Source organism: Seriola aureovittata, chromosome 15, assembly GCF_021018895.1.
Source record: "Seriola aureovittata isolate HTS-2021-v1 ecotype China chromosome 15, ASM2101889v1, whole genome shotgun sequence".
NCBI lineage: Eukaryota > Metazoa > Chordata > Actinopteri > Carangiformes > Carangidae > Seriola > Seriola aureovittata.
The window spans coordinates 9769822-9788025 of record NC_079378.1 but is presented as its reverse complement, the minus strand read 5'-3'; the positions used below and the strand labels follow the sequence as shown (position 1 = coordinate 9788025).

The following is an 18204-nucleotide window of genomic DNA, read 5'->3' as shown; positions in this document are numbered from 1 at the left end:
TCTCCGTTGTTCGCACGTCTGCCCGCCCTCTCTGTTTCTTTTGCCAATTACAACAGGTGTCGATCGCTGATACTGACCAATAGAACATGGGCTTGAAACTAAAGGCGCTTTCCGTGTTTCTAACTCTAATTAACCTCAAATAAGTGATTCACCTATGATATTTAAAACTAAATTACTCAATATTATCATTATTTAAATACTTACATCTCGGTTTATTTAAAACCACATTACTTGCTGTTTTACTCAACTTTATCTGGAGCTATATTATTTCAATGTCTCATTTCTACAGGGAGCAATATATTTTTTAAGATAGGACAGACACATAAAAATAAATGACCTTACCCTTGTCTTTGCCTGACCTTCAACATTACATTACCATCTTTTAATATAACCCTTACCACATGTAATTGATTGGGACACTGAGCCCTGTATACACTGACCCTCTGGACCTGTTGTTTCTATGAAGTAACTTGATTTACTGAAGAGGGAAGAGACTTTTCAGCCTACTGTGCTTGCTTGTTAGAGGTCAGAGGTTCATACTCTCTGTGTAGTACATTTAGAACTTACTTGTAAATTTCATCCTGAAAATGCAATATTTAAAATTAAACAATTGGTAACAGACAACAGCAAAAACAGTCAGTGCAGGATCTCAGAGGTGAGTGACTAAAAAGAAGAAAAAAGATTTTATCCGTCATTAGTCAGATCGACTAAAGAACAACAGCATTATATATTTATACTGTGTAAAACAGATGGTGTGGTTAGCTCATATAATCAGCAGAGAGTTATTAAAAGACACGTTAAATCCGAGTGACTGAGACGGCTACCACAGTGCCTCTAAAAAAGCTCTGCAGTCACACACACCTCCAGTTGATTCAGATGAAACACAAACACCAATCAGCGCTTGTCTTTATAATCTGACCAGCTCTTATATTTCCTACCATGATGCTGCCCTGCTGGTGCTGCTTTGCTGCTACCCCGTTGATTTCTCCCTCCACCACTGCATCTCCTCCAACTCTTTTCACCACTCGTAACGCTAATATCTCCCCGTTTGCATTTTGTGTATCCCATATCTCAGTGTAATGTGTCTTTTGGGTTCTGTACAGCCCTGTGTGGGTTTTTTTGCGCTTCCAGCTGAATCATACAACGCAGCTTAGATTCACTGGGGAGCACCTTCAGGAGCAAAGCCTATTTCATCAAATACAAGTGTAAAGCCATTTATGAGATAAATAGTCCTCTTCCCTCTGATATGCCCCTGACAGGATAACAAATATGCAAGAGACTACCATACAGACAACACAGAAGTTTCACAAGTCATTATCAACATATATATCCTGAGGAAGTCTCTTGTTTCTTCTAAATTCCATCAGCTACTTGGGAGGCATTTTCAGCTTGGAGATCGATTTTGCTTAGAGGCCCATTTTGACTGATATATATTCAGCGTGTGATGAAATTTTGCATTGGCTTCACGCTACAGCAGTGAAGCAAGTTCAGTCTGAGACTGTGATTATATTAGTCTGTGTTTGCTTAAGGGAGGCATTTTCCTATCTGGCCTTTCAAACTGAAACGATTAAACCTGCCCTTTGGAATCAAGACACTCTGCATGTTTTAGTTGCTCTTCTCCCCTCTTTGCACCTGCACCATAAAACATACAGTGCCTAGAATTTCTTTTTAATCAAATGATGGCTGTGAAATTACTTGGTAACATATGAAAATGCTAATACAAGACTATGTTGATGTTCTGAGATGCAGCCTTGGGGAATCAGCTTCATGCATTCAGTTAATGTAGTTTGGAATTTATGAACTTGACTTTGTGGTGAGCACAACAGCACAACAAACACAGCAGAATTTACTATGTGGTGGGAATGAAAATTCACTTGAGAAAGATGCAGCAGTTAAAAACGATGCAGATTTCCTAAATTATCCGCACCTTAGTATGTTACTCTTTTCATTCTTTTTATCATGTATTTCCAAACAGACATGGCAGAATTGTTGATCCTAAACCTTATCTGTGTAATTTCTCAAAATATAATCATTTGCTTAGCTTTTTGTTTTAAAAAAAAAAATGTGATGGTGCATACTATTGTCATACTGCCACAGTACAAAATGTGATCAGGAATATTCTGATATTCTGAATTGTCAAAAGTCACATGCTTTCCACGCCCAACCTTTTGCATCTACCTCCTGTTATATGTTGTGCAGCACTGTAACACCACCTCCATCTTTGCTCCAAACAAACAGCCCATGTTATGAACTTCCTGAGAAGGGAGAGATGAAATGATGATGTTCTCATAAAATGTGTTAGATAAATGAATAGCTGAGAGAATGCCACTTTATTCTAATCGATATTTTAGCTGTGGAATGACAAACAGTTCCTGTTGAATGAGCCTCTTAAATCTTCCTTCCCTCTATTTCTGTATGTCTTTTCCTGTCACACAATTGCACACAACTGTGTGCAGTAGTTTATGAATCATCCCCATAAATTGAAATATTATCACATTCTCTGCGTCTCGTGGTGTTATAGGATTTTTTTTTTTTTCTGCTATGCAAATTAACTCAGAATTTGCCAGTCAAGCCTCCAGAATGGGAATCCAATGCAGTAAAAGGAGTTATCTTTGAGTCTGGTTGAAAAGCAACGGCCAGACTTTAATTTGTTCTTTAACTTCCTGAATCTCTCTCTCTCTCTCTCTCTCTCTCGCTCTCCCTCAGCATGAGCAGCTGTGCAGACTGGGAATGAAGAGATTCATTAGAAGTTTCAACAAACTTGGAGATGGAATCCAGGGATGTAATTTGAGAGATTCGTCACAGTTTTAGTGTCTCTTTGACACCGCAGACTGAGGATGCCCTTAGTATTCTGGGTGTGTCCATGTAGACTTTTCTTGATGGCAGTAGCATGCTGTAATAAAGGGTTTTAATATCACATGACACAGACTTTTATAGGATTGCGTTATAAATTAATTTCAGTAACCAGATAGACGCATTGCTTACATTACATTAAGACACATGAGGTCAAAGTGTCAGTGTTGTACAAACACAGTGATATTCAATAGTGTTGTCTCATTTGCTGATGCAAGGTACAACCCCAGCATCCATAATACATCAAGTATAATTATAGCACAAGGTAGAGAACCCAACACTCCAAAGGAAGAGATCAAAACAGAAGTTGCGTGTCCTCTTACTCTGTGAAAGTTCTTCCTCTGTGGGTGATCATCAATATTATCTTAAAAAAATATTTAAAAATGCATGTGATATTTGTGTTTTCACATGTAAAATCTGAAAACTGCACCAGCTTACAGAGTATGTTAATGTGGAATATGCAGTAGCTTTAATTCTACACAGGGCATATTTATAATAATAAGATGTAATCATATTGGGACCACAGTAATCCCTATTAATTCAGTTACGTAAACGATGTAGTAAGTAATAAGTGTACTGTACACTTGAATATAGAGGTCAACATAAAAAAGTGTTTTTTTACATTTGCTTCCACAATATTGTAAGACAATGTGAGACAAAACGATAATGAATGCAATAAAAACACAACAAAAAGATCTTATATAGCACTAGAAAATTGATCGTCTTACTTACCTCATGACTGATAATATGCATATGAATCATATAAATATTTATCTATAACACTCAACTCCTCTGTTGCAGATTGCTTTTGATCCTTATATGTCTTTCCATGTCATCCCATGCCTTTTTTATTAGGATTATGATTCTGTGAGCTCTTATTGTGTGAATTATTTTATTTTATTTTATTTTTTTAAATGTTTTCTGTATGTTGTCTGGAACACCATATTGCTGCTGTTTTGGCCAGAGCTTCCATGAAAAAGAGATCTTGTAATCTCACTGGGAGTCACCTGGTTAAATCAAGGTTAAATAAATAAATAAATAGTTAATTACATCTGGGTGGGGTAGGAGGCTACCCTGCTCATTTGAAAGAAAAAAAATCATGGCTGCTCCTCCTCAGCCCTCCAAAGAGAGGTCAGAGGTGCAGATCAGCTAATAGGAGCTGGAGGGGGGTTCAGTGTTTTGCCAAATGATGCGTCAGCAGGGTCAATGCTCGCTCTGATGGAGGCTTAAAGCCTGATCCATCCACTGAAGGACAGTCTCTCTAATCACTCCTGCACCCTGCTGCTGCAACCAAAGAGAAAAGGCATGTACTGTGTCTAAGCACTGCAAACCGATACAATTATATAACATTTAGCTGTTGCTAAGACGCCACACTTTCTATTCAACGGGGCTTGTTCTGCCTCGAAAGAGTGAAAGGTCTTTTGGACCAGAATTTATTCCAACCAGTGTATTAACGGCAAGTTACAAGCTCATTTAGGTGGAGGATTTACACAGTGGATTCATCCGTTATGATGACAGTATATTTGTGTTGAGGTATGAAAGGCAAGTGATGGAGAGGGAGTGAGTTAAAAAAGACACAGACAGGAAGACAGAATGATCGCGCCACTAACCAAACAGAGAAAGTTCAAGCGCCTTCAGATTAAACGTGGCTCACTTCCCTACACAGTGCAATATTCTCATATGAGAGTTCCATGATTAATGTGCACAGTCTGCTCCCAGTCTGCCTCCTGTGTCATATATTGCGACTGGGCTATAAGAGATACACAGATATATCTATAAAGCATCGTAAATGATGATGCTGCCACTGGGGAAAGTGTTTCCCTCTATATTCATAAACCATAGTTTGCCGCTGTGATTAAACAGGACATTATTTGATAACGAGAATCCCTAATAAATGACTATTTGATGTAATGTTCCGCAATGTATCATAAGAGCAGCAGATATAGTGGCTTTACACATGTGTGGGAGTGTGTGTCCACCCACCGAAACGCAGTAAGCAAAAGTCAATCCAGTGCATTAATCAGTAAAGTAAGATCTTTGCTGTATTGCTTCGAAGAACTGTGGGTGGGTTAAGAGCTCAGCGTTACTAGCAGAGGTGTTATCACTATCAAAATAGTGCACTTTGGGTGTATTTATCAAATTCAAGTAGAAAAGGGAAGGACGGGAAAAAGTAGAAAGTATCCACACACTATATATATACCTCCAAAAGTTTACTGACGCAACATTTCATCAAAAAGCCACTTTTCATTGTGTAGGGGCACCGAGATACACTGTTTTTGAGGAGGTGAGGAGGCCAAAAAGAGGTGGGGATAATGAGAAAGAAGAAATGTGGAGCCCTGCTGATTTATTTTCTTCATCGCCCCGTCTCCAAGTCAAGGTCAGTGAGGATTTTAAAATCAAGCCGTGTTTGTAAACCTCTCATTCTAAAAATCCAACTGCTACGGGCTCTCATCTTTTGGATTTTAGATTTTATTTGTTGAAACACTGTCCAGAGTTTTGGTCTGGCTGATCATCTTGTAAACTGGTCATGCCTGTGCCTGACTTTCCCTCCTTTTACCGTTAAAACCTGTACAATCTGTATGCTGTTTCCCTGTTGTTTCATCTGTGTTTGCTTGATTAGTTAACACTGACAGCAGCAGGTTGTAATTAATTTTTTATATATATATATATACCTTGTCCTGTCATTTTGCCTGTTGTGTCGAAACATTGCCTGTTCATTACTAATAAAGTTTGGGAGATATAATCCAGTGTGCAGATGGACTCAACCTTTTTTTCTGGCAGAGTTAAAAAGCTCAATTTTGATGTCAGTAAGTGGCAGATTTTAAGGCAGAACAGCCAGAGAGAGAGAGAGGGATAGAGAGAGAGGGAGAGAGAGAGAGAGAGGGAGGGAGGGAGGGAGAGAGAGAGAGAGAGAGAAAGAAAGTAGAGGGAAAAAGAAGGAGAGTGGAGATTCAGGTTTATCCTGTGATCCCAGAAATAGCAGGGATTTGATTGCTGATGGGGCTTTAGGCCAGGCTGCTGATAAGCCATACAGTCTGCTCTTTAACAGTGTGTGAGGCTATCTAACACGATAAGATAAAATAATAGAAATGCAAGAACAAAGATGGGAGTGAGGGCAGGGATAGTGGGCTGTAATGATACGGGGTGCTTGTTCTGGCATGGGTTTGGGCCACCGACACCTTGGAGGAGGTGGCCAGTGCTCTCCACTGCTAACACTGATTTTGATTGATCACCTCTGCCCTGCAGCATAAGTATAGTGGCAAAAAAACGCCATTTCAGCAGCCACTGCAAAATATCCTTTGGCTCGGTTCATATCTGATTATGGAGCAGGTATAGGCATAGAAGACGGACTGACTTTTTTTTTTTTTTACTGTAGTTTTCTATAAAGGAAAACCATTAACTCCACCTTCACACGTCTGCTAATTGAAGTCAAATGCACAAGATATAAGAAAAACATAACGCATTCTGTGTGGGTAACAACCTAAGTATAGTAAGTGGTTAATGTAATCCTGGGAAGTGCTAATGTGGCCACAGAAGAAATGCATAATTGCATGAAGGTCAATACTCAGTGCTGTCAATAGCAGCATGGAAAACTATTAAAAAAACCTTTTGCTATTGAGGCGATAATGTTTAATTTTCTTTTTCTTGTTAAATCGTTAAATCATCCTGAAATGGCACGAGACAAAATATTATGGTTGATAGCAGTTAATTTGAGGTGTAATGACTAAGATGTAATGGAACTATGCAGCGTGTTGCATTTGACTTGCATTTGGTTATGTTCCATTTTATTTTTCAAGCTGGGAACACACGAACAAACATTCCCACCCCACTGTGAAAACATGAACAAACATTTAAGGAATGACTTTCACACATTACAGTCAGCGACCACGTTGCGTTTGGAATGATGAAGCATGCTCCGACTGCAGGATGCGTTTAGATCTGTGCAGATTACAGCCATAAAAATCAAACATCTTTGATATGATAGTGACACTCCTGACTGATATGTGGCTCAGTGAAAAAACAACTTAAAGAAAAAAAACCTATGACCTTCGCTACACACTAATCATAAAATATCAGTCATCATGGAGATTTTGGGGTTTTGTTGATATTTGTGAAGAAGCAGATAACAAAGTCATTGTTGCCTCTGAGCCACATGATCGAATTTGTGTTAATAAACCAATACTAAATAAGTTACGCTTTAAAACAGCAGTTGCTAGACACAGAGAAAAAAGGGTACACTGAAGATGAATTAGGTGTTTTATTTCATTCATATACCAAAACTGTATGCATAAAGCTTTGAAACAAGTTGGAGTGGCAAAAACCTGAGAATGAGACTATTAAGTAAAAACAACAAAAAGAAAATCATAAGCCTCAATCATAATCGCCATCATTTAACCTCCTGAGCGGGTCTACAGTATCTCTGCCTTTTATTTAGCCGCTCTTTCTTTCTTCTTCTCTCTATCTCGTCTCTACCTCTTCCTCAATCCGAAGTCTATATTTTAAAATGTCACACTTAATACTCTGTGGGCTTGAAATGTGGGGCTTAAAAGTTTGTAACTTCTCTCCTTACTAACAACAGTAGCTGTCGTCAGCTGGAACTTGTACGGACGAATCCTGCTTTCTGTGTCTCGCCATCACCCTCCTCAAAGCAGTGGTGCTATATTTTGGTGGAGCGCACTTTAAATCATACCCCCCCCCCCCGATTTATGCTGTTACCATTAATGAAACTATCTCCTTTTGTCTCTCTCTCTCTCTCACACTCGCATCTTTCACTGTATTTCCCTTCCCTTCCATCTCAAACTCTTTATCCTCCGGTCTCCTTTTTCCCCTCTGTTTTGAAAAATAAATAATTAAATGAAAGTGTCAATTACCCTCATGCAGTACATCATGTAGAGATGAAAAAGGTTTCATTCTCTCTGGTGAATAGAGAGGGGAGATAGGAGCAGGGCTGCCTTCCTGGTAGATAAAAATAAAACGCAAAATGTTTGCATCGTTTTTAATTAGAACGATAACTCTGTCGTGGAACCAGGTTTTATCGGGAGGGAGGGTGCAGATGCAAAATAACGTGACAACAAAAGAGTGATTATGTGTTTGTGTTATCGCAAGCCATGTTCACTGCACACAGTAATTGTATTTTATGATTTTTGTGCCTGCTGCACAGTCACAATTCCCCTCTCCAATGATGGCTTATGTTTCCTCGTAGTGCTTCGAAACACCCCACCAAGAACGTTTTGGATTAGAGCAATATTGCCACTGAGACAATTCTGACAAACCGATAGCACATCGGACACACGCTCACTCACAGCTACACATTCTCATTCACTCGCTCGCGCTCTCACTGCCAAACATGGGTGTCAGCCAAACAGTGCTATTTGCTGGAGCAGGACTGGCACCTCTCCAGACCATGGGGGTAGCAGGCTTGGCAACGCAGATCACTGATGGACTCATTGAAGCGGTTCGCCAGCATGGACAGCTTGCTACCGTGACACAGAGAGCAGGGAGCGCAGCCCGAACCGCCACAATGCTGGCAGATGTCGGCCTCCTGGAGGGGGAAGAAACACATTAGAGGAGAGGAGGGGAGGAGAAAGAGGAGGTGAAAAGAGACGAACTGTGAGGTTAGGCAAAGGGTAAAAAGGGGAGCAAGAGGTGATAACAAGGGACATAAGGCTAGAGATTGAGCTGAAAACACACAGCCGACTGGCCTTCAGACATCATTCTGAGGGTTGGCTACTTCTAAAAAAAAATGACTTTGATTATATTTTTAATAATTATAATAAACCACTGTTTTACATTTCAAAATATTCCCAATCTTTTTTACGTGGCAACTGTTCCAAAACTGATTAACTTGCGAGAGTTTAAGCCAGTTCATACACAACCAACATTAACACATCCAGTTTAAGTGGAAAACACTGAACAACCTTAACAACATAGAGGATTTTTTTTCTTTTTCAATATTATTTCCAATGAAATTACTTTGGTGAGTAGCTCCGGGATGATCTACAGCCAGCCTGTCATTTTTACAGCCAACCGGTCATTACTACAAAATTTTTACAATAATGAGCAGCTGCCTGTACATTATCAACAGGGCGACAGAAGATGTGCAACGAGCTTATGTTTAAATCTTTACAAACTACTGGAGATCTGTGAATTATTTTTCCTGAGCTGCCAGGATGTTCTTGAGGTTTCAAGTGTGTTTAAGTATTAAAGTGCCTCGAACAAAAAGCCATTCACCTCTGACCCTTCAGGGTTTCCTTTAGGACACCCACAGAGACGGACTGCTTAGCGATGCATGCTTTAAGAAGAGGCTCTATAAATCTAAGACCTGTGGCACACTGAAAGTGATAAAGATATTATTGATTTTTTTGCAAGACTAATGGTTACAAATAGAATCAGATAATCAGTAACTATTAGACCAACATTGCCTGACACTCTGCAAGCACATGTTTGCATCTGAAATGCACTGCAAACAACAAGTGAAATTTAGTGAGGACTGAACGTTCCTTCGTTGTGCTCCCATGTGGACCACATTAATGACTTGCTGCATTGCTGCAATTAAAACACAGAACTAGTTTCACTGCATCTAAATCTACATTAGTTTAAGCTGTAGTAGAATGGATATCAAACTTGAACAGAATTGGTTTGATACTATCAGGGATAGAAAAATGCCTTGTCGTTTGATAAAAAATTTCAATACCTAAGGGTTAAATGAGTAAATCTCATTAGCTTTAATAAGTGAATAAGCATTCAGCATGCTTAGACCAAGATCTAAAAATGCTGGCAATCGGCTGTTTATCTACACGGACACGTTTGGGTGTGTAAAGAGGATGAGCTTAAAAATAAAACTAAATTAAAACTAAACTTGGTATAGAAAAGAATCACTATTGAAGTCAAGGTATTGGTATCAGTGCCGATAAGCCCCAAGCTGCACGTAGAGTTAATGACATATGCAGCTACTACATTATAATGGTCAGCTATGGTGGTGATAGTGAAGTTCATAGTGGATAAATGCTTGCAAAATGTGTGCACACCCGAAGTATAAATCTAAGCTAATGTGTGAAGAAATAAAAAAATTAACGACCTCAGAGTTTGGGCAGCAAAGGGAAAGATGATGAAAAAAAGAGTGGGATTGCCAAATAATGAAAAAAAGCTGAGGCTGAACTTTTTTTTTTTTTTTTTTTTTAGTGACAGAGAAAATGAGAAAATAACGAGAAAAAAAGTGAGAAAAGGATGGAGGGAGCGAAGGGGAGACAGCAGTAATCACCCAAGAAGGTGAGAGGGAGGGAAGAACAGGGAGATAGGTATCCTTGCAGGCTGGTAAGTGGCAGGCAAATGCTGCAAGGGTGGAGTAAAACTGTGGACTCATCAGTATCTGTTCACAGTTGACAGATAGCACTAGGACAATGGGTGGTTGGAGCAGGAGGGGGGCCACAAGGAAAAGAAAAGAATATAGGCACAAATAAGGTGGCAGTTTCAAGGGAACACAAAGGAGATTGTGGGATGAGAATAAACACCCCTCTGTGAACAGTTTTGAATTACAAGAATATAGGTGCACAGACCATCCTGCAGTTATTGTCTTGCGAGTGCGAAGATGAAGCGGAGAAAGGATGGCTTAGGATGTATACAGAGAAAGAAAGAGCAGGGAAGAGGAGGAGAAGGATAAAGTGAGACTGAAAAAGAAACGGGGTGATAAAAACCGTACCACACCACTGAGAATAATTTGGCCAAGGACCATTACCTTCGTCTCTGAGTCGCTGATCTGTTTCTCCTCCTCCTTCTCCTCCCCATCCTGCGTAAAAGGAACTTTAGCCTTCCTCCTGCTCCCCCTCTCCCTGGCCTTTGCGTATCCATCCAAGTCCACACGGGGCACTGTGTGGTGCCGCAGCGCTTCTGGCTTCCTCGGTGGTGCTCTGATGATGCGCAGATTGCTGGTGTAGATGATTATCTTACCAAAGTCCAACACTTGGGACTGAAGGAAAAAAGAAAGTGTCATATAATCCTACGTCAATTTATATTACCGACATCTGATGCATCCTGTGATTAAGAATGTTAATTAGCCTCTGCTCGTGTTTCCTACATTTCCCAGATTTCATCACTGCAAATCTGGAAAATCTGAAAGCGTGCCCACATTTAGCTGTGGGCTTTATGTGTGTGGGTGAGAAGAGGTTTTCTATTTGAATGCAGCTGAAGAGTCGCACACTTGTTCAAAATTGAAAACATGCTCTGTAGCTGTGTTTTGGTCTCTTGGGGCTTATGGTGGTGGAGGAATTAGAAACAGTTATTCCACTTTAAACAATGATTTCCTCCTTCATGGTTATCAAGAGTCTGGAGAGAAGCCACTGATCTCTGTTTCAACACGTTTATCATTAACTCAGTGTACATCATCTGCATTTGTTTGTGCATGAGAAGGAAAAGAACGAAGTTAGCAAATGTTACTAAGGTAACTATTTGTTATGAGTATAACATACATTTTTCTTTAGAGATTCAGATTGTGATGACCATAGAGTTGTGAAGTGCGAGGAGGCACTGGCTCTGGAAGCCTATATGTTCATGTAATTATGGCATGGTGAATGGCTCAAAACACACTACAATATGAGGCTCAGCTGTCGTTGCTAAGGAGGAGAAGAAGCCAATCAGAGGTGCAAATTATTGCAGAGGCAAATTAGGAATGCTTTACTGTTGCCGTTGAGAGCAACAAATGCTGATGATTTAACAGAAAGAAGTTTTATACTAATCCAAGCCATATTGAAGTGATCCAACTGTGAGTAATTTAACATTGTGTAATGAAAAAAAATGAATCAGAGAAATTAATGTGGGAAAAATGAATCCGATTTTACAACATATCATATCTGCAAGGCTGTATTGTTGATTGTTACCTACCAGTGACTGTGATTATTTTGTTCATTTCCAAACTCACTTTCTGGACCATAGTTTCTGTTATTGACCTTTTTAGAATGATCTGATGAATTGATTTCAAATATAACATCCACAAGGAAAACCCACTAGAGTTTTTTTTTCTTTCTGTATTGAGTCTCTCTTATTCTAGAAAAGCATTGAAGTTATTTAGGGAAAAACTCATTAGACCGTGTACAGTAGAGATGCTCCTCTAGGAACACTGTACTGTCCTTTCAATAATGGCCTTAAAGGATAAACTAAATCCAGATTGCTGTCTTCTACTGATAAATGTGATAAATACTGCCCTCGGTCACCAGGGCAAAGCGTGCCTTTGTTTACGGGATAAAAGAGTGAAACTGACACTAAGCCAGCAGGCAATGTGGCTGACCTCCCTCTCAGCCTGCTGTACTAATGAAGCCACTGCCACAGCAGCTCAGTAAAACCGGCTTTTTCCTGTCAGATGAACAATTTTGTTGCTGTTGTTGCTGTTGTACAATTTCAACTGTGCAGCATGCAGTTGATACTTTAATTACCCAAGGATTGTCATTTTCTATTTCAAGCCTCAATCGCTTTTTCTGTTCTAAAGGATGTATGAATTCATTATTAAATTACTTTGCATTGGCTGATAACTGTGTTTATTTTGGTTTGTCTCTTTGCTTTTCAGCATATGTAGAATTGTGGTGCTCTGTGGAGTTTAAAAAAAAAAGAAACAGTAACTCTTCCGAGGAGCTGTTGTACTTTCTTATTATACCTCCCATTATGTAAGTATATCCAAAGACATTAATATTTTGCCATTCAAAGGTGTCAGAAACATGAAATCATGATTTTAAGGTTAACAAACTTCCTCTATAGGAAGTCTTATCCATGAATACATGCATAATGTTTCTGCTTTCGTCCACTTAAATTCAACACACATTACAAATGATCTATTCAGGAAAGATACCATACATGAATCTCAGGCAGTTAATATACACAACTCCCACATACAGGATCATAGCGAACGATAAAGGACAGTGAAAAGCAACTGATTTTAAATTGTGTTTTTCTTTGTTCAAACTGTCAATAAACTGAACAGAAGTGATTTGCAGAACTCCCTGAGGCTGCAGACAGGTCCTGCAACCAATTCATTTTGCCATTGAATTTGATGTTGATTATATGTTTCTGAAACTATTGGAGTTTGTGGAGGACATGTGTCCTTTTGCCCTATAAACAAAAGGACACATGTAGACTAGGAAAAAAATGAGTTGGGATGCCTCCAGACAGGTGCACTGACACGGTACAATTAAGGATCCGAACATCCGATCATGCTCTGTGGCATGTATCAAAATGCTGAGCAGGTCTAACTGATTCTGATTTTTTTATCAAGATGGAAAGAGGAAAAGATCTAAGTGACTTTGAAAGAGGGTTCATTTTTGGGGCACCAATGGCAGGAGCTTCAGTCTCTAAGACATTAAGATCTAGGGGAAAGACATCAGTAAATAGGGTTGGAAATTGTGGTCGACCGAGCACATTTGATGATCGTGATGCTCGTGCATTAGTGTGATAAATAAGGAAAAACAGGTGACTGAGAGTGTCAATACAGGACGTGATCAGACTGTATAAGCAATAGCAGTCCGTTGAAAATTACACAGAGAGGGATATTATAGTGGGGTTGCACTGCATAAACCCCTCATTACAAAGATAAATGCATGATAACTGTGACTCTTCCTCTTGAGAGAATCAAGTATTGTGAAGATGGTAATGTTTTCGTTTTATTACCACACTGTAGTGTTTTTAAGATTAATGTTCATGTCCTGAAATGTTACCATTATTGTTTGCGAATTGTGACAGCTGGCATCTGTTGTAGCAAAGCTCCACATATAGTGTTACCAAAGGCCCATGTCAGGCTAACATAGCGACAGCTCATAATGTGAGCTGGGTGCTCACAACATTAGAAGGTTACTGTCATTACTGTACAGTCTACAGACATTGAAGACAGGTGTTGGTACTTGACATGCAAGGAAACAAAAACGACACTACTAATGGGAATTTCGATCTAACTCTCATTTTGAACTGCATCAAAATTCAAGAATCAAAACCAGCAAGCTTACAAGCACTACTTACATTGACATCACCCTCTGCGTTTTCAGTCTGGCCGGCAGTAGGCTTGTAGCTTCCCATTCCTCTGTACACATTGATTCTCTGGGCAATGAGCCCTGTTGGAGGATAGACACCTGGGTACAGAATGAAAAATGTTGTCAGCACAGCATGAGAACATGTACCGGAGATTTGAGACTCAAGCCCTATAGTTCCATCAACAAACAGTATGTATTTGTAAGACAATGATATGCTTGTCTGATATTTTGGACTAAATGAACCAGTCATAACCAGGTGTGACCTAACAGGCTTGCTGAGTTAGCTAATGTAGCATAAATCTATTTTAACAGCACACTTATTCTATTCTACTTTTGAGTGAGTGGTGAATTCTAACCAGAAACATGAAAAAATAAAATGTATTGTAAAAATTCCAACAAGCATACTTAAATTGCAGGGAACTGTTGCGAGGCAACCAGTGAAGTTACAGCTCCCAGCTGAGAAATAGCTGTACAGCTCTTGTCAAACAGCTAATTGTCATGTACACTTTGCTTTTTTGTATGTATTAGAAAAACATGACATTGCATGTTAATTCATGAGCAGTGGAGATGCTAGCAGATTAATCTTAGAGTAGATTAATCAGATCTTTCCTGTATTCAAGCCAAAGCTAAACTAAGCTAAGCTAAAATAAGCTTAGCTAAAAATAAACTAAACCACGTTAAAGTAAGCTAAGATATGATAAGCAGCTATCAGTATTAGTTTCAGTTTTACTATAAATATGAGGGTTGTTCTAACTCTCTGCAGCAAAGGAAATAAGAGTATTTCCCCAAAACATTGAACTATTCCATTAACTGCACACTATATGGTTATTCTAATCATGTTTTGAGTTAGTAAACTACACTAGAAACATGAAACATGAAAAAGCAAATTATGTTACCATATGATAAAATAGCTCGGCATTTGAACATTTCATTTTTGAAACTGGCAGTGTGCATTTGCACACAGCAATCAAGTATATTTTATTTTAGCAAGATCGCTAACTCTGCCATCACTGCAGGGAAAATATCTTTCTTATACAACTGGATGACAGAAACAACATGTTTTGGCTTAACATGTTCTATTTCTCCGTCAGTTAAAAATGATTGGCACAAAATAGGGCTTGCAGAACATGCCACTATTATAGCTGATTACACTGTGATCAGTGCAAATAGGTGGGCTACTGATTGTGTAAGTTTGCAGCCTTCAGTTGTTCATCATCACAAACATTGAGGTGGCACATGGTATTTAAGATGTTTGAAAGCACACTGGCAGCTCTAGTTTGCACACATGAATACAAACACTCTGTGCAGCAGTGACTCAGTTCATGCACAGTCATTACAATCAAAGTAAAAACATGCTTAGGGAAAACATGGCCGATTAATTTCATGCAAATCACTCCCCAGTATGGGCTGGAGTACCGTATACAAATGGAATATGCACATCTTGTTGGTCTCGGCTTTCATACGAGCCCAGATGAAGAAACCTCAGTGCAACCATGCATATAAAGTAAGACAGAGTAGTCACACGATGAGAACAACCCACCCTGTTGGTCCCCATGAGCGTCCTCAAACCCGCAGAGCTGCTCCATCTCCAGGTGGCTGGGCGGGATCTTGCGGTGGACAAAGCTGTGAGGGTATTTCTCCTCTGGACTGTCCAGCTCCTGACCGTCCTCGTACACGTGCTTCAGCACCCGACCGCTGTAGGACGACGCCAGCTTGAACCTCACCTGTGGTTTTGAGTGGTGACATGAAAAGACGTCCTGACATGTTAACAACTGCATGACTCATTTGCATAGCTTCCTGGCACAGTAAAAGAGGGTTAATGAGTAGGAAAAGAAAAATGCTGTTTGATCAGACAATAGGGCTGCACACACATATATTTGTAGCTTGTCAACATATAAGCTAACATCCTGTTTCATTCCCTCTCTCAGTTTACATTTGAACAACATCAGATGCAAAGCTATCAAGCAAACCAGCTTCAGCTGGTTATAGTATGTGCTATAATGTAAAGCTTATCCGTCACAATTGCATAAAAAAAACAGAATGCTCTGTAACGGAAATGACCTCAATATGTCTTTTGCTCAAAGTACTTCAAAGCCCACTAAGTTGTAAGAAAGTGGTCCCATAAATAACTCACCTTTCTGGGCTTGGTGCCTTCATAGCGCTGGTTCAGTTTTCTCTGGAGTTCCTCCATGGTGGCCGAATGAAGAGGGGACCGAGCGAGAGCGTCAGTCCGTCCAAGAGGTTCCTGACCTGCGGCAAACGCACTTCAGCTTGACACTGCAGTGCCTGATGTGATGAAAGGACGCACAGATGGATGGAAGAAGAAATGGATCGTTACACGGCTCTATGGAAGCACAGGCTAAGACAGCCCGACGGAAGAGCTGTGTGTAAGGAGTGGGTGGATGATAAAGCTCTCTCCTTGAGTCCTGCCTCCTGAGTTTGACTGTACCTGCTGATTTAAGGGACCCACCTTTCTAGCTCCCTGTGCTAAATTATTCACAGCTAGATCGTGTGTACAAAAGGGTGGTTGAGAAACCAGAAGCTACGCCATCAAATAATTATGATCACCAGAATAGAAGCTAGTTGGAGCCTCTGTGGAGCGTGTGTAAGGGAGAGAAAGAGTGAGGCTCTGTGTGTGTGTGTGTGTGTGTGTGTGTGTGTGTGTGTGTGTGTGTGTGTGTGTGTGGGAGTTGTTAGGTAGTTGTAGGACTGCCTGTCATTGGACTGGAGCCGAGTGCATCAGTGTTGAAAAGTAAACATGATGTATGTTCGATGTCTGTTGCTGTCATACTGGAAACCTTTGACCTTAACAAAACATATCTATCGTTACTAAGCTTAGAGCTGCATCGGACTGAAATACCTTGCTTTCATATTGTTTTCCACACGTTTTTCTGTGTGTCTGTGCAAGGGGAGTATTCTTATTTCAGCACTGAAACTTCAGAGTTATATAGCCTCTTTGAAAGTCTAATTGAAAGAGTCCCAGTAACAGTGGATTTCGAGTGTGTAAAACCTCCCTCAATGAGGTTTTCACACACCTGAGAATAACTGAATTTACTCCAGAAGACAGCTCTCAGGGACATCGTGTAGAATCCCAGATGATTCGAAGACAGAGTAAACAGACTCATATCAATAACACAAGTCTTTCATATTGCACAGACAAAACAAGAGAAAGTTACTTCAGTCCAGACATTGAACTGAAGGGAACCATATGAAAACTCTTCTATAAATTACAGTATCTGGTGGATCTGCATTGTAGATCTGCATTGCCTGAAAAATATTTCAGCTAAGGTGGAAAGAATAGATAGAGTTTTACTGAGTTTAAAAGAAAGTAATTTGCAGTAAATTATTTCAATATTAAGAGATCTTGGAAAGAATACAATTTACCATTTCTAAACCTTTTCCTCCATCATAATACAATACTGTAATTACTTGAAGTGATGAGTCACAATTAGTGTTTTAACTATATCACCATGTGCTGGGCGTTTTTCTGTCTAGTCTAATGACTTTAATTATTTGGTAAATTACATATCCTACTTTTGTACTTAACTTGCAATTACGTGCTACTTAGTGTGACTAATAGAAAGAGTTACCATGCATTAAGCACAGTGTAAAGACTTGTAAGATGTCGTACAGTGATATTAATGGACAGGTTCAAATTCTCACAAGTATCTCTTTATAGTTCCTCCTGTCCAGTTAGTCCCCCTCTTTTGTAACTAGCCCTGCACCGCAGCTCGGCAAGGGAATAGCAGGAATTTTGTACTGAAATGAATATGAATACCTTTGAAAGGACTCAGCCTTGATATGCGGTACATGCTCTAAGCTACTGGGGAACCACAACCATTGACACTTTCAACATACATATGATCATGTGAATGTAGTTTTAAAGATGCCAAAAGCTTCAGCCTTTGTTGTGTTTACAGCACAAGAGGTTAAAAAACACCTTGTGATAAACAGTGCGTCTTCATCCACCCATGGTGAACTGAGGGCAGACTGGATGCTACAGTGACTCGCTATTGCAAAGTAGTATTATGAGACAGGACGGGCTGGGGCTAGCTGCTAATAGCTAATAAAGTTACAGAAATAGAAGCAAAACAAGAGTTAACATTGGCGTTGTGTCCCACCACTGGAGACAGCTCTTGGTGAGTAAAGGAATGAAGTTTGATGCTGAACTCGCAACATTTCTGCTAGAACAGTAACTAAACTGCTGTTAATGCTATCCTTGGATATGTAGCGATAGCAAAAACTTACATATAGCACCTTTAAGACAGGCCTGAAAAGGCAGGAGTCTGCCTATGAAAAAGGCCAATAGCAGCCACTTCTTGTATTTTTATTGGTGCAGAATTCC

The 18204-nt window shown here is 39.7% G+C and overlaps 1 protein-coding gene across 1 annotated transcript; it reads right to left on the bottom strand.

Annotated features, from left to right (window-relative positions):
* Positions 1–7096: 7096 nt before the first annotated feature.
* LOC130182599 (glutaredoxin domain-containing cysteine-rich protein 2) lies at positions 7097–16453 on the bottom strand. Its single transcript, XM_056397633.1, has 5 exons — positions 15994–16453; positions 15400–15583; positions 13849–13958; positions 10589–10819; positions 7097–8395 (listed from the first exon to the last, which is right to left on the bottom strand). Exons 1-5 carry the CDS (start codon positions 16048–16050, stop codon positions 8222–8224), a joined length of 756 nt encoding a protein of 251 aa, XP_056253608.1. The 5' UTR covers positions 16051–16453; the 3' UTR covers positions 7097–8221.
* Between the last annotated feature and the right edge of the window lie 1751 nt (positions 16454–18204).